Source organism: Lynx canadensis, chromosome A1, assembly GCF_007474595.2.
Source record: "Lynx canadensis isolate LIC74 chromosome A1, mLynCan4.pri.v2, whole genome shotgun sequence".
Lineage (NCBI taxonomy): Eukaryota > Metazoa > Chordata > Mammalia > Carnivora > Felidae > Lynx > Lynx canadensis.
Window position 1 is genome coordinate 111,494,445 of NC_044303.2, and position 25,259 is coordinate 111,519,703.

The 25,259-nt window shown below is 38.4% G+C and overlaps 1 protein-coding gene across 2 annotated transcripts in view; it reads left to right on the top strand.

Annotated features, from left to right (window-relative positions):
- The first annotated feature begins 361 nt into the window (after positions 1 to 361).
- Positions 362 to 25,259, top strand: part of DDX46 (DEAD-box helicase 46) — a 69,116-nt gene continuing 44,218 nt past the window's right edge. For both annotated transcript variants that reach the window (XM_032592880.1, XM_030318427.1), the window contains exons 1-12: positions 362 to 539; positions 4,651 to 4,836; positions 7,393 to 7,536; positions 13,149 to 13,245; positions 14,327 to 14,492; positions 16,129 to 16,280; positions 17,071 to 17,184; positions 17,738 to 17,903; positions 19,269 to 19,389; positions 19,972 to 20,147; positions 21,091 to 21,212; positions 23,524 to 23,602. In XM_032592880.1, coding sequence (XP_032448771.1) covers positions 523 to 539; positions 4,651 to 4,836; positions 7,393 to 7,536; positions 13,149 to 13,245; positions 14,327 to 14,492; positions 16,129 to 16,280; positions 17,071 to 17,184; positions 17,738 to 17,903; positions 19,269 to 19,389; positions 19,972 to 20,147; positions 21,091 to 21,212; positions 23,524 to 23,602 — 1,540 coding nt within the window. In that variant the 5' untranslated portion in view covers positions 362 to 522. The remainder of the gene's footprint in view (positions 540 to 4,650; positions 4,837 to 7,392; positions 7,537 to 13,148; positions 13,246 to 14,326; positions 14,493 to 16,128; positions 16,281 to 17,070; positions 17,185 to 17,737; positions 17,904 to 19,268; positions 19,390 to 19,971; positions 20,148 to 21,090; positions 21,213 to 23,523; positions 23,603 to 25,259) is intronic.

Consider the following 25,259-nt stretch of genomic DNA (forward strand, 5'->3'; position numbering starts at 1 on the left):
GACATAACAGCACGCATAACAATACATACAAATGAATGTATAAATGAATCTGTGAATGGAGATGTTTGTACCATCACTTAGCGCAGGTTACGGGGGACGGCAGTACAAGTCCTGGGACAACTGGGGGATGCCTATGGCGTCTCGGTGGCCCTTGCAGGAAAGACCCTCCCAGGGCCTGCAAAGCCAAGGAGCCTTCCTTTACCTCACGAACTTTCCGAGGCTTGCAGGGAAAACCCGGCAAAGGACGCGTCTTGCGGCGCGGCCGGAGTTGTGCGGCCTCCAGCCGAAAGGAGTCGCTGTGGAGAGATAGCAGCTTCCGGCCCCCCTTTCCCTTCTCTCTGCCACCGGCGCCAGCACGTCCTGTTTTCGTTGGCTGCTCTCGGATGGCTGCCGCCGCTGGAGCTGCTGTTCTCTCTTAGTGCTGCTCCTCGCTCGGCTAGCTGAGGGCGGCGCGGCCTCTTCTTTTGTCCGGTTACCCTGCGCATTGTCCCGAAGGGCGCCGCTTTTCCCGCGGCCGGCAGCATGGGCCGGGAGTCACGGTGAGGCGGCGCGCTGAGAGGGCGAGCGGGCGGGCGGTTTCCTTGAAGTGGGGGAAAGAGGCGGGAGTTGAGGTGCCAGCGGGGCCAGGCCTGACCCCGGGCGGCCCCACGTGCGGCCAGCGCTGACCTCGGCCACTAGAGGGGCTGGGGGACCCCGGCCGAGGGAGTGGCTGTATTTGGGGCGGTGACGGCCACGGGGTTCCCAGCACTGCCTTCGCCGGTTCCAGCCCCTGGAGTGGGACCACCCCTCCAGGGCGTCAGTGATTGGGCACCACATCCCGCCATTTCCATGGAGCCCACCGTGATCGCTTTGGCAGTAGTGATCCCAGTTGAATTTCTTGCAGTTCGCATTTGCCACGTTTGCTTGGCGCCTGTTGCTGCCTTTTTTAGTTCTTTGTGTGTTATTTTCCCAAGTCAGTTGAAAGGAGCGTGGAGACCAATATTTTTACATCACCTACAACATTGTACATGACTAGGCTTTTAGTGGGCTACGGTAATTGTTGCATGGAGATTTGTTTTGCAGATAGATTTCATATTTCTTTGTTACGTGTTTTTCTGTCCTTTTAAAGCTGTGCATTGGGAGGTCTTACTAGAATTAGGATAGCTCTTCAAAACTTTAGATTGTTACCTGGTTTGGGACCTTGAGGTTTTTATCTCAGCGATGAGTATTTGTTTGCTTTGTATTTAGCAGTTACTAAAAGATCCTTTTTATCTGGGATATAAATAACAGTTTATTTTTTGTTAAAATTGTGTAATGTTTATTCATTTTTTGAGAGACAGAGTGCAAGTGGGGGAGGGGCCTAGAGGGAGGGAGACACAGAACTCAAAGCAGGCTCCAGGCTCTGAACTGTCAGCACAGAGCCCAACTGCGTGGCTGGAACTCATGAACTGTGAGATGATGACCTGAACTGAAGTTGGAGGCTTAACTGACTGAGCCACCCAGTTGACCCTTAATAGTTTATTGACATATAATTAACATTCAGGGAAATAGACAAAGCTTAAGGGTAGAGCTTGCTGAAATTTAGCAAATCCATAAACTGTGGAAACATCACCCGGATAAAGAATATTTCTACATCTGCACAAAATTCCTGGGGCGTCTTTTAAATCTTCTTGAAGGCATTGGCTGTTCATTTGGCTACCCAGAGCAGAAACCTGCAAGTGTACTTATTTGATTCATTTTTCTCTCTCAACTGCCTCAACCCAATACGATTCTATATCCTCTCTCCATTCCTGCTCTCTATGACTTAATTCAGACCTAATTATTTAGTGCTCAGACTGCTACACTTGCCTCAAATTGATTATTTTCCTGTGATCTTGCCCTTCTAATAGATTCCTCACACTGCAGCCAGAGTGACACTTCTTAAATAAAGATTATGTCATTCCTCTCTTTTTGTCTGTTTTGGTTCTTTCAAGATGAAGTCACACTCTTCAGCCCGCCTTCAGGGCCCTTCACAATTAAGTCTCTTCCAGCCCTTTAGCCTTCTTCCCTGGCTTGTTTTCTAGGTTAGTTTAGGGACTGATGAAAGGTTCAGAGATGGGAAGATCAAGGTGTTAGAGAAATAAGTGAAGAGCCCAGTTTGCCTGCATATGTAGGTGTCATGAAAGGTTGAAGAAAAGTGGTAGTAGGTAGGTTCTGAAATGGAGTTGGGTCCAGAATGTGGGTGGGTTGTAGATTTAGTTTCGAAGTTAAGATTTTAATTGAGAGCCTTTGAAGATTTTAAGAAATGAGTGTGTATGTTTATAACGTGGTCAGAATTCTGCTTTATGAAGATTACCTTAGCAGCAATGAGTAAAACAGATTTAAGGGAAAAGAGGGTAGAAGCAAGAAGATTTCTAAAGGTCTTCTAAAATGCCCTAACTACATAACTTTGATATGGAGTCATGACAGAACTCTGAGGAGGTGATAAAATTGAAAAGAATCACAGAGGTGAAATTGGTGATATTTGGTGTTTTATTGGTTGTGTAGAATGAGATATTGAAGATAATTGATACTTTGAGCCTACTGACTGAAAGTTGGGATGACAAATGGTTTGGGGAGGGAAAGGCAGTAAGTTTGAGTTTCTAGGGGCACCTGGGTGGCTCAGTCAGTTAAGCGTCCAACTTCAGCTCAGGTCATGATGATCTCATGGTCTGTGGGTTCGAGCCCTGCATCGGGCTCTGTGCTGACAGCTCAGAGCCTGGAGCCTACTTACGATTTTGTGTCTCCCTCTCTCTCTGAGCATCCCCTGCTCATGCTGTCTATCTGTCTGTCTCTCTCAAAAATAAATAAACATTAAAAAATAAGCTTGGGTTTCTACACATTTAATTTCACGTGCTTAAAGGATAATGAGGTATACTCATTCCCTAGCCATCTTATCCACGTGTATCGCTTTAAGTAGCCTTTGTACACCGATGACTCCCTTGGTGAACCCTGGACTCATATTTTCAACTACCTCCTGTACATCTCCATGTGAATGCCTAATATCCTGATTTCCCACTCTCCCCCCACATCTACTCCTCCTCAAGCTTCCTATCTTAGTACGCAGCAACTTTGTCTTTCTGCTTGGTCCGCGCAAGTATCTCAGCAACACTCGTGACTTCTCCCTTGCTGTCCCACTTGACATTGAATTAGTCCTTAAATACAATCAGCTCATGCTCCATGATATCTACATTTTGACCCTTCCTATGGCAACTCTGAACCTGACATTCACTACTCTCTTACTTGGGTGATTGCTATAGCATTCTACCTGTTTTCCTTGCTTCTGCACTTGGCTTCCTTCAGTTTGTTCTCCCCTCAGCAGCCAAATTTTTTTTTTTTAAGTTTATTTATTTTGAGAGGGCATGCACATATGCATTCGTTGGGGAGGGGCAGAGAGAGAGGGAGAGAGCATCCTAAGCAGTCTCCGTGCTATTGGTGCAGAGCCTGATGTGGGGCTCTAACCCAGGAATCATGAAGTCATGACCTGAGCTGAAATCAAGAGTCGGATGCTTAGCCAACTGAGCCACCCAGGTACCTCCAGACTAATGCTTTAAAAACTGAGGTAACGTTGCTCCTGTGCTTAAAATTTTCCAGTAACCTCAACTTACTCAGATCTATAAGGCTCTACAAATCTGTGCATGTTTGGCTGCGCTATGGTATCTCTGACCTCATTTCATGGTACTCTTTCTTGGTCATTCAGCCCTAGCCACATCTGCCTTCCTTGCTGTTCCTTGGACACACCAGTCAAGCTTTGTCTTCAGGGTCTTTGCACTTGTGGTGCCTGAAAAGTTTCTCCCCAATATATCTACACGGTTCTTTTTACTTTTCTCAAACTTCTGAAATGTCTCTTAGCACATTTTTCTCTAGTCACCTAGTGTAAAATGCAAACCTCCTACCTCCCATCCTCTCTTTCATCTACTCTAATCTGTTTTTCTCCATAGCACCACGTGATGGTGATATATTGTTTATTTTTTTCTTTACTTAACTGGTCATCTTTTTTTTTTTTTTTTTTTTTTTACCAGAATGCAAGTTGCTTGGGACCCAGAGGCAGGAGTTTGATCTGTTCTTTTTACTGTCCTTGTTTCCCTTTTAAGATAGTTTTTTTTTTCCCTCTCTACATGGACTATAAATGAAGGAATCATTACTTCCCTCTGATTTTAAGAATTGTAGGGGTTCCTGGCTGGCTCAGTGAGAAGACCATGTGATTCTTGATCTCAGGGTTGTGATTTCAAGCCCCATGTTGGTTGTGGAGATTACTTAAATAAATAAACTTAAAAAAAAAGAGTTTATGTGTACAAAGTCCTTTCATTGTTGGGGCGCCTGGGTGGCTCAGTCGGTTGAGCGTCCGACTTCGGCTCACGTCATGATCTCGCGGTCTGTGAGTTCGAGCCCCACGTCGGGCTCTTTGCTGACAGCTCGGAGCCTGGAACCGGCTTCGGATTCTGTGTCTCCCTCTCTCTCTGCCCCTCACCCACTCATGCTCTGTCTCTCTCTCTCTCTCTCTGTCAAAAATAAACATTAAAAAAAATAAAAAAAAAACAGTCCTTTCATTGTTTAATTTGTGTGCTGAGATATATTGGGAAAATGTGATTAAATAAAATATCATACAAGCTAACTGCGTTTCCTAAACTTAATCTTGACCTTACTTTCTAGCCATTATCGGAAGCGGTCAGCATCAAGGGGGCGCTCTGGAAGTCGATCTAGAAGTCGCTCACCTGACAAAAGAAGTAAACGTGGAGATGACAGGCGGTCTAGAAGCAGAGATAGAGATAGAAGGAGAGAGAGGTCTCGTAGCAGGGATAAAAGAAGATCTCGGTCAAGAGACCGGAAGCGCCTGAGGTAAGAATTTAAAGATTCACTATAAATTGGTCTCTGTCAGCTAAATTCAGCTTCTTCAAAAGTGTGACTTGGACTGGATTTTAGTGGCCCCTTTATAGGCACTCTGTTTTAACTCCAGCTTGTTTGATTAGGTCAAGAAGTGATTTGCCTGGAACAAAGACTTTCAAACAGTATTTTAAGTTTGGAAACGTTTGGCTCTATTTCCTGTAATCCAAAGAGAACCAAATAAATAAAAATTAAGAAAGGGTGGGCAGTGCCCAGCTGGGATTAGTGGGTAGAGCATACAATTCTTGATTGCTGGTTATGAGTTTTACCCTTATGTTGAGTGTGGAGCCTACTTAAAAACCAAAACCAAAACCAAACCAAAGAGAACCTTCAGAGCCCCCTGAGGGCGGTTTTAAAAGCCAGTAAAAGATAAGGTAATATGCTGTCAAGGGGGTTCTGTTCTAATTCTGTCCCAAGAACGCTGACCACTATGTTCAGAGCAGCCACTAAAGCTGATAGGAGAAGGAAAAAGGACAGAGCTACCCAAGCCCTACTTGCTGTTTGTCACTTTAAAAAAAAAAAAATTTTAAGGATTTGTATTTTTAAGTAATCCCTACACCCATTGTGGGGCTCAAACTTACCCAAAATCATGAGTTGATTGCTCTACTGACTGAGCCATCCAGGCGCTCCCGTTTGACACAATTTTTAAAAACCATTTTATTTTTTATTTTTTATTTTTTTATTTTATTTTTTATTTTTTATTTTTTTTTATTTAAAAAAAATTTTTTTTTTAACGTTTATTTATTTTTGAGACAGAGAGAGACAGAGCACGAACGGGGGAGGGTCAGAGAGAGAGGGAGACACAGAATCTGAAACAGGCTTCAGGCTCTGAGCAGTCAGCACAGAGCCTGACGCGGGGCTCGAACTCACGGACCGCGAGATCGTGACCTGAGCCGAAGTTGGACGCTCAACCGACTGAGCCACCCAGGTGCCCCTTAAAAACCATTTTAGATTTAAACGAAAGAACACCCTAATTTTTATTTTACGTGCTTGCATTTTCCTAGGCACGAATCAAGCAGCTATAACCTTCCTAGAGGTGAAAGACATTGTCTTTAAATAAAAATCTTCGCCACACCAAAAAAAATTTCTGATAAGTTTTTTATTAAAATAGGAAAGAAGACAGGATTGTATAGGTGTTATGAACTAATCACAGAAAAAAAACCCTATTTTTTTCCAAACATTAGAAGGAGAACTAGCAAAGGTACTCAGGGAGAATATTCATCTTTTAGAATGCATATAGTGCAATATCTTCAGTTTTGTGTTATGTGGTCCCAGGAACAGTTTCATATAATTCAGTCAAGTATGTGTTAAGTGAAATTGATTACTTAAGATAATGTCTTTAACTTTTGAGAGTGAATCACGAGGTTTTAGGGGCACCTGGGTGGCTCTGTCAGTTAAGCGTCCAACTTTGGCTCGGGTCATGATTTCACAGTTCATGAGTTTGAACCCTGCATAGGGCTCTCTGCTTTCAGCACCGAGCCGGCTTCAGATCCTCTGTCTCCCTCTCTCTCTGCCCCTCCCTGACTTGTGCTTTTTTTTCTTACTTTTTCAAAAATAAATAAACTTAAAATAAAAAAAAAGAATCATGAGGTTTTAGAGCAAGAAGGATTTTGAGATTATGTAAGTAAAGTCTCCATATCATATAGATAAGGAAACTGAGCCACAGAGTTGATCTGCCATATGTCATGTGACTGCCAGCTCTAGAATAGAAATTTTTGTTTCCTACTCTTCATGTCTGTGATCTTCCCATAGCCCCATTGTGCCTATCCTTATACTTAGGTTTTGGCTGATTTTGGGTTTTAGATTTTCTACTATAGGCCGTAGATTTCAGAAAGCTATTATGACAGATTTGCTATGTTTTTCAACAAATATCATTTTGGAATTAGTATCAGTTTTTTGTTGACCATTTGTAAGAATTGGCTTTACTTGTTCCCTGTTTATTTACTAAAGTTTATTTATTTATTTTGAGAGAGAGAACCAGCAGGGGAGGGGAAGGGAGAAAGAATTGAAAGCAGGCTCCATGCTGTCATGCTGTCAGTGCAGAGCCCATTGAGGGACTTGAACTCATTAATCCAGATACCATGACCTGAGCCCAAACCAAGAGTCAGACCCTTAACAAACTGAGCTACCTAGGCGCCCTACTTGTTCCCTATCTATCTATTTATTTTTAAAATTTATTTTGAAAGAGAGAAAGAGAGAGCTGGGGAGGGGCAGAGAGAGAGGGAGAGAGAATCCTAAGCACGCTCCACACTGTCAGTGCAGAATCTGATGTGGGGCTTGAACTCACCAACTGTGAGATCATGACCTGAGCCAAAACCAAGAGGCAGACGCTTAACCAACTGAACCACCTAGGTGCCCCAATTGTTCCCTATTTATATCTGATTTGATGGCTAATTGAAATCTCAGCCTTTAGTAATGGTAATAATTAAGAAGCTCTTTCAACATGGCACAGAAACATTATCTGAAAGAATCTCTAATTGGTCATAGAATGAATGGAAAGTGTCCTTTCAGGCGTTCCAGAAGTAGAGAGAGAGATCGAAGTCGAGAGCGAAGAAGATCTCGAAGTCGAGACAGGAGACGCTCCAGGAGTAGAAGCCGAGGCCGGCGATCCAGATCCTCAAGTCCTGGCAATAAAAGCAAGAAAGCTGAGAATAGGTAATGTTATCATTGGACTGTATCTGTCTTGCAGGTTGGGAACTGACTCTTCACTATTCCTTTTCTCTCTTTCTTTTTTTTTTTTTTCCCACTGATTTTGGCTGCTATGATGAACTGTTGGTTGAATTTTAATAGGTTATAAAGCTTGTAAATTATTGGAAAATACTAGATTCGATTGGTTTTAACACTCAATACATTGTTCTCTTTAATATCTACTTTTAGGGGCGCCTGGGTGGCGCAGTCGGTTAAGCGTCCGACTTCAGCCAGGTCACGATCTCGCAGTCCGTGAGTTCGAGCCCCGCGTCGGGCTCTGGGCTGATGGCTCAGAGCCTGGAGCCTGTTTCCGATTCTGTGTCTCCCTCTCTCTCTGCCCCTCCCCCGTTCATGCTCTGTCTCTCTCTGTCCCAAAAATAAATAAACGTTGAAAAAAAAATAAAAAATAAAAAAAAAAAATAAAAAAAATAAAAAATATCTACTTTTAATAGTCAGGAATATATTATATAAACCTCTTCCTAGGAACTCTGCTTTTCTTTTGAGGTATGTTTTTAACATTTTTAACATTGATTTGACAGATAACTTTTTTTTTTTAACGTTTATTGAGAGACAGAGAGAGCGGGAGCAGAAGGGGGGGAAGAGAGAGTGGGAGAGAGAGAATCTTAAGCAGGCTCTGTGCTAACAGCTCAGGACCTGATATGGGGCTCAAACTCACGAACCTTGAGATTGTGACCTGAGCTGAAATCAAGAGTCAGATGGTTAACTGACTGAGCCACCCAAGCATCCCATTTGACAGTTTTTAAATCATGACATGTATTACTGAATTGCTGTTCAGGATGGGTGTGAACTTTGCTTGTGTTAAGTTAAATATACATGTTTCCTTAAGATGCCAATACCATTCAATTTCGAGTTATTGGTTATGTCTTTTAGACATAATATGTTTACTTTTTTATCTGTGTCATTTATGTTTATTCTTTATATTTCTCTTGTCAATGGTTCATTCTTTTCCTGTTTGTAAAAGTGGTGTCAAAGGATAGTCAGTACATGAATTTGTGTCTGTTTTCTGTACCTTCTTCATATTAGTCGTGAGGATTTTTTTCCTGTCGTTAATTTTGTTAGTTTTATTTTACTGAGGTCCATATAATAATGTCCATTAGGACTATTTTAAGTTAAAATATAAATTCAGAAAAGTGAATGAAGTATAAATATGCAGTTTATTAAGTAATTATAAAGCAATACTCATGTAAACACCACTAAGGTTTAGAAATACAACATTGTCAGTATCTCCAGAAGCCATCCATGTCTGTTCTCTAACCTAGCTCTTTACTACCCTAGATAAAACCATTCCTGACTTTTGTACTAGTAACTTCCTTCTATTTATTTATCATCTGTGTTTGCATCTGGAAAAAGAATAGTTTAGATTTGTATGTTTTTTTAACTTTACCTGAATGAATCACATATTCTTTTGTATCTGTGTTGGTGATTGTTTGAGACTCATCTGTGTTACATATAACAGTAGGTTGTTTTCATTGCTGAATACTATTCTGCGGCATAAATATACCACTATATATCCATTTTACTGAGGTACGTGTTTGGGTTGTTTTAACTTTTAGGTGCTTGTGAATGTTTTTTTTTTAAAGTTTATTACATTTATTTTGGGGAGAGAGAGAGAGAAAGAGAGCAAGTGAGGGAGGGGTGGAGAGAGAGGGAGACACAGAAGGAATCTGAAGCAGGCTCTAGGCTCTAAGCTGTCAGCACAGAGCCCGATCTGGGGCTCGAACTTGTGGACTGTGAGATCATGACCTGAGCCGAAGTTAGATGCTCAACTGACTGAACCACCCAGGTGCCCTGTGAACATTTGTATGTATGTTTCCTAGTGTACATGTGCATGAGTTTCCCTAGTCTGTATATACGAATGAATTACGTGGCCATAGAATTAACATAGCTTCAAAAAAAAAAAAAAAGAATTAACATACCTTCATTTTTACTAGGTGATCCCAAATGCTTTCCAGAGGGGTTATACTAATTATACTCCCACAAACATTATGATAATTGTGTTGTCTCGTACCCTTCCTAGTATTTGGTATTGTCAGTCCTTCTAATTTTTGCTAACTGGTTAGATATGTTATACCAATATCATTGTGGTTTTAATTTGTATTTCTCTACCAGTGAGGTTGAACATCTTTTCATATGTTTGTGTGTCATTCGAATTTCTTCCTTTCTGAAGTATGTCAAAAATCTTTTTGCTTATTTTCCTGTTGGGTTGTTTCTTTAAAAATTGATTCATAGGAAGTTTTTGTTGTTATTTTTAAATATCCTGGATGGTTGTTTACTGTCATTTTTATGAATGGCAAATATATTCTCTTACTCTGTAGTTTGTCTTTTCACTCTGCAATGATACTTTTGATGAACAGAGACTTAAGAAAGAAGAAACATTTCTCGATTCATTTTGTGTATTGAGAAGAATGTAGATATTAAAACCTGACAAGGGCAGTGTGAGAAAATTATAGGCTATGCTCATTCTAAACATAAATATTATATCAAATCCAACCATATGTAAAAAAAATAATTATGACTTAGTTGGATTTATTCCAGAAATGGAAGATTAGTTTAACATTAGAAAATTTATCATTGTAATACTTTATATTAGTAAGAGCCAAAGTGAAAATTTTTAGTTATTTAAGTAGATTCAGAAAAGTGTTTTTTGTGTTTTCTTAAAATTTTTAAAAAAATCTTTATTTTTTTAGTTTACATCCACATTAGCATGTAGTGCAACAATGCTTTTAGGAGTAGATTCCTTAATGCCCCTTACCCATTTGGCCCATCCCCTCTCCCATAGCCCCTCTAGTAACCTTTTGTTTGTTCTCTATATTTAAGAGTCTCTTATGTTTTTGCCCCTTATGTTCATCTAGAGTCCTCATATGAGTGAAGTCATATGATAGTTGTCTTTCTCTAATTTCGCTTAGCATAATACCCTCTAGTTCCATCCACGTAGTTGCAAATGGCAAGATGTCATTCTTTTTGGTTGCCGAGTAATACTCCATTGTACAGATATACCACATTTTCTTTATCCATTCATCCATCCATGGACATTGGGCTCTTTCCATACTTTGGCTATTGTCGATAGTGCTGCTATAAACATTGGGGTGCATGTGCCCCTTCGAAACAGCATACCTGTATCTCTTGGATACATACCTAGTAGTGCAATTGCTAGGTTGTAGGGTAGTTCTAATTTTAATTTTTTGAGGAAACTCCATACTGTTTTCCAGAGTGGCTGCATCAGCTTGCATTGCCACCCACAATGCAAAGAGATCCTCTTTCTCCTCATCCTCGCCAACATCTGTTGTTGCCTGAGTTGTTGATGTTAGCCATTCTGACAGGTGTGAGGTGGTATCTCATTGTGGTTTTGATTTGTATTTCCCTAACGATGAGTGATGTTGAGCATTTTTTCACGTGTCGGTTGGCCATCTGGATGTCTTCTTTGGAGAAGTGTCTATTCATGTCTTTAGCCCATTTCTTCACTCGATTATTTGTTTTTTGGGTGTTGAGTTTGAGAAGTTCTTTACGGATTTTGGATACTAACCCTTTATCTAATAATGTTTGCAAGTATCTTTTCCCATTCTGTCGGTTGCCTTTTCGTTTTGCTGATTGTTTCCTTTGTGGTGTAGGAGCTTTTTATTTTGATGAGGTCCCAATAGTTCATGTTTGCTTTTGTTTCCCTTGCCTCCAGAGATGTGTTGAGTAAGAAGTTGCTGAGGCCGAGGTCAAAGAGGTCTTTGCCTGCTTTCTCCTTGAGGATTTTGATGGCTTCCTGCCTTACAGTTAGGTCTTTCATCCATTTTGAGTTTATTTTCGTGTATGGTGTAAGAAAGTGGTCCAGGTTCATTTTTCTGCATGTCGCTGTCCAGTTTTCCCAGCACCATTTGCTGAAGAGACTGTCTTTATTCCATTGGACATTCTTTCCTGCTTTGTCAAAGATGAATTGGCCATACATTTGTGGGTCCATTTCTGGGTTCTCTATTCTGTTCCATTGATCTGAGGGTCTGTTTTTGTGCCAGTACCATACTGTCTTGATGATTACAGCTTTCTAATACAGCTTGAAGTCCGGGACTGTGATGCCTCCTGCTTTGGTTTTCTTTCTGAAGATTGTTGTTGCTATTTAGGGTCTTTTCTGGTTCTTAGCATACATGGATAGAAAAGTATTTGACAAACTGATTGAAAAATTAGAAATGCAATGGCATAAACAATCTTTTTTTTTTTTTAATTTTTATTATTTTTGAGAGACAGAGAGACAGAACATGAATGGGGGAGGAGCAGAGAGAGAGGGGGACACAGAATCCAAAGCAGGCTCCAGGCTCTGTGCTATCAGCACAGAGCCCGACGCGCACAAACTGTGAGATCATGACCTTAGGCAAAGTTGAATGCTCAACTGACTGAGCCACCCAGCTGCCCCTCTAATGTACTTTTTTTTTTACTTTTTTTTTTTTTTAACGTTTATTTATTTTTGAGACAGAGAGAGACAGAGCATGAACAGGGGAGGGTCAGAGAGAGGGAGACACAGAATCTGAAACGGGCTCCAGGCTCTGAGCTGTCAGCACAGAGCCCGACGCGGGGCTCGAACTCACTGACCGTGAAATCATGACCTGAGTCGAAGTCGGCCGCTTAACAGACTGAGCCACCCAGGCGCCCCTCTAATGTACTTTTAAAAGCACCAATTTTAAGGGGTATAAAAGTAGACTGAAATGATTGCATTAAAATAAGAAATTTTATTCATTATAAGATATCATACATAGGGGAAAATGCACCTCTGTTGGGGTTTTAAACATTATTACATACCAAATTATCTTGTAGAATATTAATGTTTTGGTATATTTCTTTGTGTGTCAAATTTTACCTCCTATTTAAATTTTGTAATTATTTTTATGTGATATGTCCACTTTTTCTTGGGCAAATTGCCAAATATTTAATAATTAATGATATTTGTTGCTACTTATAGGATTGAGTTTTCATTATATTTCCAGGATGTTTATTAACGTAATATGAAAGTGAAATTGACTCTCAGAAGTTAAATGTAAAATGCAGGTCGGGTCGGGGCACCTGGGTGGCTCAGTCATTTAAGCATCTGACTCTTGATTTCAGCTGAGGTCATGATCTCGTGGGTTCGGTTCGTGGGTTTGAGCCCTACATCAGGCTCCATGCTGTCGGTGTGGATCCTGCTTGGGATTCTCTCTTCCTCTCTCTATGCTCCTCCCACACTCATGCTGCCTCTGTCTCTTTCAAAATAAATAAATAAACTTTAAAAAAAAAGTAAAATGCAGGTCTTTACAAATATTTTAAGGGGTGTGTGGGTGGCTCAGTTCGGTTGAGCGTCCCACTTCAGCTCAGGTCATGATGTTGCAGTTTGTCATTTCAAGCCCCGCGTCGGGCTTTGTGCTGACAGCTCAGCACGTGGAGCCTGCTTTAGATTCTGTGTCTTCCTCTCTTTATGACCCTCCCCTGCTCACACTCTGTCTCTGTTTCTCTCAAAAATAAAAATTGTAAAAAATAAAAAAAAAATTTTAAATGTGAATGTTTCTGAATACAAATAGATGATGTTTCTTTTTTTCTTTTTTTTGTAGGTCTAGGTCCAAAGAGAAAACAGATAGTGGAGAAAGTTCTAAAGAGAAGAAAAAAGACAAAGATGACAAGGAGGATGAAAAAGAAAAAGATGCTGGTGTATGTTTACTAACAAATAATTGTATAATATCAAGCTTGTTTCTGTAATCACAGATTGTTGTTTTTTTTATTGCTATGTATTTTGAACTTTAAAAAAAAATATTTATTTATTCATTTTTAAATGTTTATTTTTGAGAGCTAGAGAGAGCACGAACAAGGAAGGGGCATAGAGAAAGGGAGAAACAGAATCCAAAGCAGGCTTCAGGTCCTGAGCTTTCAGTATAGAGCCTGATATGGGGCTTGAACTCACAACTGCCATACCATGACCTGAGGTGAAATCAAGAGTTGGTCGTTTAACTGACTGAGCCACCCAGGTGTCCCTGGATAAAGCCTTTACAAAGGCTGTTTCTAGGAAACTTAAACATAAAGGTAAACACAAAAGCTGGTTGTTTTTTTGTTTTTAAATATATTTTTAATGTTTTTTGTTTCTTTTGTGGGGTGGGCAGAGGGGCATAGAGAGAGAATGAGTAGAGAATCCCAAACACTCTCTGCATTGTCAGCATGGAGCCTGATGCATGGCTGGATCTCTTGAACCTGTGAAATCATGACCTGAGCCAAAATCAGGAGTTGGACACTTAACCAACTGAGTCACCCAGGTGCCCCCTACGACCAAAGCTTTTTAATCATGTTGATACATAGCTTTCCCTTACTCATTAATTTCTAATAGAAAATTTCTTTTTCATGGTGGCAGTTTAAGAGGAGTTTAGAGGATTTGAAGTTGACAATAACTGACAACTAGGGAATTTTGCGTGTTTATTTATCTAGTTTCTAGTTGAGGAAGAAAGTGAATTCCTGTGTATTTTGCTGTAATGAAAAAGAGATTAGATTATGGTTTTTGAAGTCTGTCTGCTTTCTTAGTTGAAGATGATTTTTCTTATGAATTCATTTTGCTGGTGTATTTGTGGATATGTTTAAAAGATGTGTGACCTAAATCTTTTCTAAACTAAGGAGTTTGTAAATACATGTTTTTCCTTTTCCTTTTTTATACTTTGAAAAAGTTATTTGGAATATTGCTGAAATAAAGTTGTTAATCTTTGTTTCCTTCTCTCACTGTCTCTCTTGTCCCCCCCCCCCCCCCAAGAACTTTGATCAGAATAAGCTGGAAGAAGAAATGAGGAAGCGAAAAGAACGAGTAGAAAAATGGCGAGAGGAGCAACGTAAAAAGGCCATGGAAAACATAGGGGAACTGAAAAAGGAAATTGAAGAGATGAAACAAGGGAAAAAATGGAGTTTAGAAGATGATGATGGTATATTCATTTGGTACACTAATAGGCTATATAACAATTCATGTCGAATATTCTAGAAATATGAATAATACTTCATAGTGGAAATTTTTAGGCATTTTTTCTCTTGTGGAAAAACGTACCATTTTAACCTTTTTTTAAATGTACAATTCCATGGCGTTAAGTACATTCATGGTGTTGTGTATCATCCATCATCACCAGCCATTTCCAGAATGTTTTCATCATCCCAAACAGAAACTCTGTGCCCACAAAGATTAATTCCCCATCCTGCCCTACCCTCCACCTACTTATCCCCCAAAATATCTATTCTATGAATTTGCCTTTTGTAAGTACCTCACATAAATGCAGTCATACGGTCTTTGCCCTTTTGTGTCTGGCTTATTTGACTCAACATAATGTCCTCAAGGTTCTTCCATGTTGTAGCATGTGTCAAAATTTCATTCCTTTTTTATGGCTGAATGATATTCCATTGTATGTGTATACTGCGTTTTGTTTACCTATTGGTCTATTGGATATGTAGGTTGTTTACACCTTTTGACTGTTGTGAATAAAGCTGCTGCAAGTATTGGTATGCAAATATACATTTGAATCCCTGCTTTTAGTTTTTTAGTTAATATACCTAGGAGTGGAATTGCTGGGTTCATATTGAGATATTAAATTTCTCTAATAATATTTATGTTAAAATGTAAAGTGTAGGATAGTGTTCAGTAAGGATCACTGATTTTACCTCATTTTTGTTGTTTTTTTATTAAAAAAAATTTTTTTAATGTTTATTTTTGAGAGAGAGAGAGAGAGAGAGAGAGAGAGACAGAGTGTGAGTGGGGGACGGTCAGAGAGAGAGGGGGAGACAGAGTCCGAAGCAGGCTCCAATCTCAGCGGTCAGCACAGAGCCTGACACAGGGCTTGAACTCAAACCGTGAGCCGAAGTCAGACGCTTAACTTACTGAGCCACCCAGGCGCCCCTCACTGGTTTTACTTGAGAGTGGAGAGTTGAGTTCTTATGGGCACAGTCAGTAAATAGCTCTTTAATTTTTTTATCACAAATAAGAATATTAGTAATGAAGGTAAGTTAAAGGCATGTTTTCAGGTCCCTCCTGATTTTTCATAACTTACAAGGGAACTATTTCCCTGGTGTATATGATTTTTACTTTTAGATTTTAGTGAAGTAGAAGAGTGTGAAATTTTATAGGGAAATGGAGTTTTGCTCTATTTTTCCGTGAAAATTCTGGTGAATTTTTCATCTTCTATGAAGGTTTCACAGAGTGGTTTAAATAGATGAAGAGAATGTATTTTTAAGGGGTGATGATATCTTTGATATGTGAAAAAAAAGATTATCTTGAATTGAAAATGTGCGATTTTTTTTTGTGATTTTAAAAAAAGGTAATTGAAAGAAATGTACTATTTAACAGAAAGTTTTTAGTCCTGTCTCTTTTCAATGTATCATGTGATTTATATCATTATGTAAAATTGATGCATGCTTGCTAAGTGTCATAACTTGTTAAGTTTGAGTATTTGAACTGCTTCGTGCCTGGGTTGGTTGGAAAGGAGGGTGTGAGGGAAGAGGTCACGGTGAGAGGCATTCTGATTATGAAGTATTTCCTTTTGAAACATGTACAAAAGAGTGATTCTGCTCTTTTAGATGATGAAGATGATCCTGCAGAAGCTGAAAAGGAAGGAAATGAAATGGAGGGTGAGGAGTTAGATCCATTAGATGCTTACATGGAAGAAGTGAAAGAGGAAGTAAAAAAGTTTAATATGCGAAGTGTGAAGGGTGGTGGAGGGAATGAAAAGGTATGCCATTTTCTCTTATTTTTTAAAGATTTTTCCAGTATTCCTAATTGGATAACGAATTCTTGTCACTTTGACCTACCACTGACTTGCCTGAGTTTATAAATTTGATTCCTCCCCTCTCTCAGAAATGCTAGTGCTTTTTCTCAGTCCCACAGATACTAGGGAATTTTAGCTGTAAGCGTTCTTTCAAAAAGTTGCTCTTACTGCCACCATCTGTATTTAGTGTCTTTCCTTACTGCTGACTTCTCATTAGGTCCTCTCCAGACTTCATTGGCACTTTCAGCTTTCATATCTCTGATCCCCTTTACCAGTGTATTTTTCTTCTTTTTAATAGCATTTGTTGTCTTCTGGCAAATTATCTGATTTAGTTTTTACTGTGTTTATTGTTTCTCTCTTGTAAAATGAGAGCTCTCTAATGTTAGTGACCTTTACCTGCTTTATTGATTTATCCTAAGCTCTTTCAACAGTGTCTGGCTTGTCCAATGAGTACAAAGTACCATTTAGAAGTATTTTTAAGTGAATTATATTACATTTTTATATGTTCTATAACGTTATATATTACGTAAAATGATATAAAATTACATTATACAGTATTATATAAAATATATAGTAAACTTTATATTGTATAATCCAGTTAATGTTACATTTTAAAATTTAAACAAATTCATGAGGAGAAAGCAGACTCCTTTTGTCATTTGAATTATAAATTGTGACAGTTATCATTGTGCTTCATTTGCATACAATTTCTTCTCAATTTTATAACATACTTTATATTCCTTTTTTATTTTAGAAGTCTGGGCCAACAGTCACAAAAGTTGTCACTGTAGTGACAACCAAAAAAGCAGTGGTAGATTCTGATAAGAAGAAAGGTGAGCTAATGGAGAATGACCAGGATGCCATGGAGGTAATTCTTTGTTAATTTTGACTTTGTTCATTATACTATCCTAGAAGTGTTTATTTGGTGGAGATGTGCTCTTTAGTTCTAGAAACTACTGTTAGGAGGAGTTCGTGCTTTTCTCAACAGTGCTGTTGCTGAATATCCAGTCTGTAGAACATTTTGACATCTTTGACTTTTTTCTGCATGCCCACTTGATTTCCTCTTTGCCCCTCATCACTGACCTCAGACATATAAGGCAAGAGAAGAAATAAAGTGACAGAATGAATTAAATTTCTTCTATTAACCTGCATTGTAAAGATTTGTGTAGAGAGAACTATATCAAAACTTCTTTAAAGCCTTATTAGAATTGTTTTGTTATTTTAGCTTTATATTGTCATTATAACTTTCTGTAAGGGCAAAGAAAAAAGAAACTAAGTTGAAAAATTCAGAATGTGAAAAAGTAAAAGCCAAGGAATATTTTCTAGGAGAGGAGGATTTTAAAAGCTAGGAATAGTGTTTTCCGTAAGGAGAAAATAATAAAGGATTTAGCTTTTTCCTTATTATTTTTTTTTAATTATAGTATTCTTCAGAGGAGGAAGAAGTTGATCTTCAGACGGCCCTTACAGGCTACCAGACAAAACAGAGAAAGCTTCTAGAACCAGTGGATCATGGAAAAATTGAATATGAACCGTTCAGAAAAAACTTTTATGTTGAAGTTCCAGAATTAGCAAAAATGTCTCAAGAGGGTAAAATTCTTTTATTCATTTATTGGTTATTGAACAGAGGAGGATATGCTTCGCTTTGCCTAGGAGGAATGTGGGTAGGTTGTAAGTTGGTGCATGAGTAGGAGGAGTTTTCATGGCTTACCTGGAGAAGTGAGAGAAGAAACAAGAAGGCAAGAAGTCATTCTAGTGAGTATGAACTTCATCTGCAAAGATTCAGATCAGTGAGGAATCAGGGTAGTTTTGGAAGTATTTTTAAAAATGAGCAAAAATTTGTTTGGGTCATGTAGTTGAGATTTTTGGGGTTGAGAATAGTCTTCATGTGAAGTTAGCAAATAAAGTATTGTTAGCCTTTCCCTTTCTGGGATTTGAGGGTTAGGAACCAGTGTGAATCTGTATAATTATTGGTAGAATAAGGATAATCTAGGCAACTCTTGCTTGGAGAACAAGTGTTTGTATTACCTGTCAATCATTGTTCTTTTATTGATGTTTCAGTGTAAGACATAATAAAAGACAGATTATAGAAATGGGGTATTTCTTTTAATCCCCTATTAGGTCACAGCAGTAATTGTATTAAGTGTCCTATAGATTTTGTGTGGAATTATCTTTAGTAGTACAAAAAAAAGATTTTTTTGAAAACTTTTCTCCTTTACTTTTTCATCATTTTTTTCAATTTTGAGAGACAGAGTGTGAGCAGGGGAAGGGCAGAGAGAGAGGGAGACACAATCTGAAGCAGGCTCCAGCTTCTGAGCTGTCAGCACAGAGCTCAATGCAGGGTTTGAACCCATTAACAGTGAGATCATGAGATCATGACCTGTGCTGAAGTCAGATGCTTAACCGACTGAGCTACCCAGGTGCCCTTCTTTTCTTTTCTTTTTTTATGTTACTTATTTTTGAGACAGAGACAGAGCTTGAGTAGGGGAGGGGCAGAGGGAGAGGGCATTCACAGAATCTGAAGCAGGCTCTAGGCTCTGATCTGTCAACACAAAGCCTAATGTGGGGCTCGAACTCACAAGCCGTGAGACCATGACCTGAGGTGAAGTTGGACACTTAACTGACTGAGCCACCCAGGTGCCCCTGAAGATTTTTTTTTTTAGGTTTCTTTATTTATTTTGAGAGAGAGAGTATGCAGGAGGGGCAGAGAGAGAGAGGGAGAGAGAATTCCAAGCAGGCTCTGGACCATCAGTACACAGAGCCCAGTGCGGGGCTCGAACTCATGAACTGTGAGATCATGACCTGAGGTGAAATCAAGAGTTGGATGCTTAACTGACTGAGCCACCCAGGTGCCCCAAGAATTGAAGATTCTTAGTTTTACCATGCTTGATTGAAAAGTAGAAGGCATTAATGAAACAATATTTAATAGCTTTTAATCTGGATTTTGTTTTGTAGAGGTAAATGTTTTTCGGTTGGAAATGGAAGGCATTACTGTCAAGGGAAAAGGTTGCCCCAAACCAATTAAATCTTGGGTCCAGTGTGGAATTTCTATGAAGATCCTAAATTCTCTAAAAAAGTGAGTAGTTAGTGATTCTCTACATTTTTCAGTGTCTTCCTATTCAGAATGGCTCTTTTACCCAATTAATTCCATTGGTTACATTTTTACTCTAATAGAAAAATTTACTGTTTTTTTCTTAAACAGCTGAGTGTTTTCAGATATAATTTACATATCATAAACCTTACTCTTTGTACAGTTCAATGATTTTTAGTATATTTATGGAGTTAGGCAGCCATCACCATAATTTAATTTTAGAACATATTCATTATGCCAAAAAGAGACCTGTATCCCTTAGTAGTCATTCTTCTCCCTTCTTTGTCCTAGGCATCCACTAATTTACTGTGTCTACAGATTTGTCTCTTCTGGACATTTCCTATAAGTGGGATCGTACTAACATAGTCTTTTGTGATTCACTTCTTTCACTTAACATAATATTTTCAATGCTCATTCATGATGTAGAATGCCTCAGTCCTTCATTCCCTTTTGGCAAATAATATTTGTTGTACAGTTATTCTGCGTTTTGGAAAACCTTACTATGGGACTTGGAGAGACCCAGAGATGCCAGTTCTTACCTTGTCTTTCTTTGGTTTGCTTTTTAAGGCATGGCTATGAAAAACCCACGCCAATCCAGACCCAGGCGATTCCTGCTATAATGTCTGGACGAGATTTGATTGGTATTGCCAAGACAGGAAGCGGAAAGACCATTGCTTTTCTGTTGCCCATGTTTAGACACATCATGGATCAGAGGTCATTAGAAGAAGGAGAGGGGCCAATAGGTACAATTCCTTTCATTAAACTATTTATTCAGGTAACAACTTTGTTGTCAGTTAATCAGAAAGACCTGATATTTTATAATGTTCTGTTATAACAATAAAGATGTCTTTATGTACATTTCCTTTATAAATTTGGCACTTTGGGGCTGATTTCCCCTTACCAGCAGGTGGAGTGAGAATCTTCAGAGCTCTGGAGTGACACCTCAGAAGTACAAAAACAGCCTCTCCTGGCACAGCTCAATTTTTAAACTCTGACTCGGCAGGTAGACTCCTCGTGCATCTATCTGTTTATTTATATTGAGGTTTGTGCTTAGTGAGTGTCAGTGGATCTATAAACTCAACATAGAAGATTGTAAGGAAATATATTTTCCATTTTTTGTTTTTCGCCTTAAAAGGCTATATATATAGTGCCAGCATCTCCTTCAGGATTAGGTCTTCAGGTTCATTTGTTGATTCATTTGGCAGAGATCTGTTTTGCAAGTGTGAGTAGGGTTTTGAAAATTTGCTCAGCTCCTCTCTTGGAAACGGGGCACAATATATTCCTACTTTTTCTGTGCCCTTCACACCAAGGTTGTTTCCGGAAGCCTCGGTATGGCTCTGCAGCACAGTGAGTCGCTTGATTACCTTTGCTCTGTGATTTGCAGTTGAGAATGATTTGCGTTCTTTTCACCCCAGTATTTTCCTGATGTTTGAGTGAGACATTTAACTCTCATTTATCTTTCTGTAGCATGTTCTTAAAATCTACTTAAAATTAGCAATCGCCACAATCTCTACTATTACAAACCTTTTGAAAGAGGGTTTCAAAGGTGCATAAAACAAATGAAAACAAAAACACAAAATTATACTAAGAAATCTGAACATTATTTCAGAGGTTAAATATAACACGTTACAGGATAGCCTTTCAAGAATTTTGGTGGTTAGGCTTTTGACATATTTATCTTTTCAGCTGTCATCATGACTCCAACTCGAGAACTGGCTTTACAAATTACTAAAGAATGTAAGAAGTTTTCAAAGACCCTGGGACTTAGAGTGGTCTGTGTTTATGGAGGAACAGGAATCAGTGAGCAGGTAACTATAAAAGGAGCATTCAGTTTTTCCATTCTTTTTTTTCTTTCAGTGTTCCCATTCTTAAATTATTTAATGATCTAAAAGTGATTTGTTTTAGTGATTTGTATAATGATTGCTTTTAAAATCTTAGCCACTGGGGCACCTGGGTGGCTCAGTCGGTTAAGCGTCCGACTTTGGCTCAGGTCATGATCTTGCAGTCCATGAGTTCGAGGCCTGCTTGGGCTCTGTGCTGACAGCTCAGAGTCTGGAGCCTGTTTAAGATTCTGTGTCTCCCTCTGTCTCTGACCCTCCCCCGTTCATGCTCTGTCTCTCTGTCTCAAAAATAAATAAACATTTAAAAAATTTTTTTAAAATCTTAAAAAAGATGAGGTTTAAAAATAATAGTGAGGATGAATTATGTTAATCTTATATTTTAAGATTTTCAGTCATTTTTATACCTTGGCTTTCCTGATACTCCTCTTTGTCTTTCTCTGCTCAAGGAAGGCAGATATTTTTTCCATTTTATAGATAAAGAAATGGCGAGAAAGGTTAAGTAAGTTGATCAAAGTGTTTAGGCTAATAAGACTTAATTTGTCCCAGAACCAGGTCGTCTGATTTCCCAACTGGCTCTAATTCATGTGACATCTTTAAAAGGTGGTGATGACTGTTTTGCATTAATACCTGTCTCACTGGTATCTTTAAATGTTTTTGGCAAGAGTTATTTATTTATTAAAAAAATTTTTTTTAATGTTTATATATTTTTGAGAGAGAGAGAGACATAGCATGAGCAGGGGAGGGACAGAGAGGGAGACACCGAATACAAAGCAGGCTCCAGGCTCTGAGCTATCAGCACAGAGCCTGATGCAGGACTCAAACTCACAAACCTTGAGATTATGACTTGAGCAGAAGTTAGATGCTTCAACCGACTGAGCCACCCAGGCGCCCTGCAGCAAGAGTTATTTAAACATAATTTCATTTACTCTCTTTACTTTGACATTTTCCCAAATGTCTTCTTAAAAATGATGGTTATTAGATAATTTTGCTTTAACTAGAAGAAGGAAAAAAACCAGGTTGTGTGATCAAATAAGTTTTGGAAAGGTCATGTTGTACAATGTTAAAGTCGACTTTTTTTCTTAAAAGACTTCTTAGGCTTTGATAACGAATATGTCTTCTGATACTAGAAAAATGCAATAAATTAAGTGGCATTATCTCAATTTATTTAACCACATTCCTTTTTAAAGAATATTTGCTGTTGTTAAATGCTTTATGTTTTCTCAGCTTATCTTGCCTCAGTTGTTCTGATGACAGTTTATTGTAAGAAATAACATTTACAAAAAATAACTTTACACATGCATGCATGTTATATTTATATAGAAGTGAAATGAAAGTTTACTGATCTCTAACACATTCTGGTTTTTCCATTCTATTTCATTTTAAAAATACTGATTGTTGAGGCACCTGGGTAGCCCAGTCGGTTAAGTGTCTGACTTTTGGTTTCTGCTCAGGTCATGATCTCAGGGTTCATGGATTTGAGCCCCACATCGTGCTCTGTGCTGACCGCACAGGGATTTCTCTCTCTGCCCCTCCCCCTGCCCACACTTTTTCTTTCTCAAAATAAATAAATCTTTAAAAAATAAAAAATAGGGGCACCTGGGTGACTCACTTGGTAAAGCTCCAGACTTCGGCTCAGGTCAAGATTTCTCAGTTCGTGAGTTCGAGCCCTGTATTGGTGAGCTTGAGCCCCCTTTGGGCTCCGCACTGTCAGCTCAGGGGGATTCTCTCTCTCCCTCTCTCTTTCCCTTTCTCTCTGCTCCTCGTGGGATTCTCTCTCTCTCTCCCTCTTTGCCCCTCACTCACTCCCTCTCTCAAAAAACAAAAGAAACAACAAAAAAAATCAAATCAAATTAAAAAAAAACATAACAAGTGAACAGGTAAATAAAATTAGAAAATGAGAATACTGGTTGTGGATACTCATGATTCTCTAATGGAAACAATTCTCGACTTGAAAAACATTGGTGTATATAATTGCTTTAATTACTGCTTTCTAATGTTCCTTTCTTTTAAGGGATCATGTGAAATTAAAATTGGTAAAATTCTCTGTTTTTCATTGAATTCAAAGTTACAATACCATGTTGTCATGTTGCTGCTTCCTTTTCCTTTGTCGTGCTCCAGCATTCCAAAGAATTAAGCAGGAAGCTTTGGAGTCTTCTAATCAGACTTCACTGTGTTACCTTATGGAGCTGTATGGTGACCCTGGACATTATTTTCAAATCTGTTTAAATAAGTATTAGTATTAGTGATAAATAGACTAAAATTTCATCTTTTTTATTAGATTGCTGAGCTGAAAAGAGGTGCTGAAATTATTGTTTGCACACCTGGTCGAATGATTGACATGTTAGCAGCTAACAGTGGTAAGTCAGGGATATTTTTTGTTGTTCTCATTTCTCGTTTTTGAATTCTATACATTTTTGTTAAATCAAAGCAGATACAAGAAACCACCATTTTTTTTAATATTTCTTCTTAAAGCTGTAATATCTTAAAATTTACATTGCAACCAGCTAACTGTTGCAAGCATTCATAATATTACTGCAATTTAACTTTCAATTTTTTTTTGAAACTAACTCCATATGATGTTTTTGGTTCTTAACATGGATTCTTAATCAAATTTTGGTCTAGCTTTGCTTTTAATGGGGTTGGGGGGGCTAACTTTTTTTTATTTTTATTATTCTAAACTTCAGACTTTTTCCTCCACAGAAGCTAATGTTTTATTACAATACTGGATAAATTAAGGTATTGCAGCTTCAAGAAATTTTATCTTTTGTAAATATTGCATGTTTTTTAGCTCTTATGTTGTGCTTTGTTAAATTATTCCCTATCAAAACTGTTACTAAACTGTTGACATTATTTAACTTCTGTGGAGAAAGGCCCTTCGAGATTTATAGAACTGGGCTTCCGAGACTTAAGCCATCCAAGGTAGGTAATTTAATGCTGTTCCCAACCTTGCAAAACTAATGGGGGCTGCAAATGTTAGTATGGAGTACTTAAATATTGGAGAGCATTTACTTTGGCTCATTTCTTATTTTTTGAAGAAAATGCTTTCAAAGGTTTCCATTGCAGTGTTCAATATATACATAATAAAGTATTAAAAACTGTGAGTAATGCATGTTTCTTGTAGCATTCGGCTTGAATTTCTGTATACACTTAATTCTAATTCTATATGATGTTGACGAAGTGACAACGAAATTGTTTGATAAATCATTGTGCTTGTACAGCCTACAAAAAGTTTTGGGTTGAATGCTGATGAAATAATCCCTTGTTTTTTCTCAATGCTGCATTGATTAAGTCTCCTGAAATTCATCTTGATTAATTTTACCTTTTTCCCTTATCTGTCCTTTTGGTTTATATTTAATAACTATTTTATACATGTTTTTGCCAGGTGATTGATTCATCACTTGATAGAAAGGCTTGTGTTAATCCTTTAGAAAAACTTTCCTGTGTATGTTTTTAGTTTGCCACTGCCTAAGAAACCACTTGCATCTGTTTAAACCATTGGGAGCATTTAATAACATTGAACTTATGATATCTTTGTGTAGAAAAATGTATGTATGCAATACATTTGGTATTTGAAGTTTTTGTTTAATAATTCAGTTACTTAATGATGTTGAATAGCTTCTCATTAATATTTTGATATGCCCAGTAGAAGCTTCTAACTATATGAAAGTAGTTTATAAAGTAATATTAAAAGGAGGTTTTCTGCGTCTAAAATAGTTAGCACTGGAACTTGCTTTCCACACATACGCTGTAATCTCTAATATGTTTTTTTCTAGGTGATGCTGTCAGATAATGGCTGATGTGGCTCGATGCTTCATCTCAGTCTTAGTTTTATGATGTGTTTTGGAGAGGGCTGTTTTCTGAATTTTACAGGTCCTTCAGGCCCTATGATGGTATGCAAGAGACGAGTTTGACAAAATAAAGGGCCTCATATACCCATTGTCAGAAAGTATTTGCCATTAGATTAAGATCTTGTAGACCAAAATTTCTGTTCACTCTTTAAAGATACCTAACTTA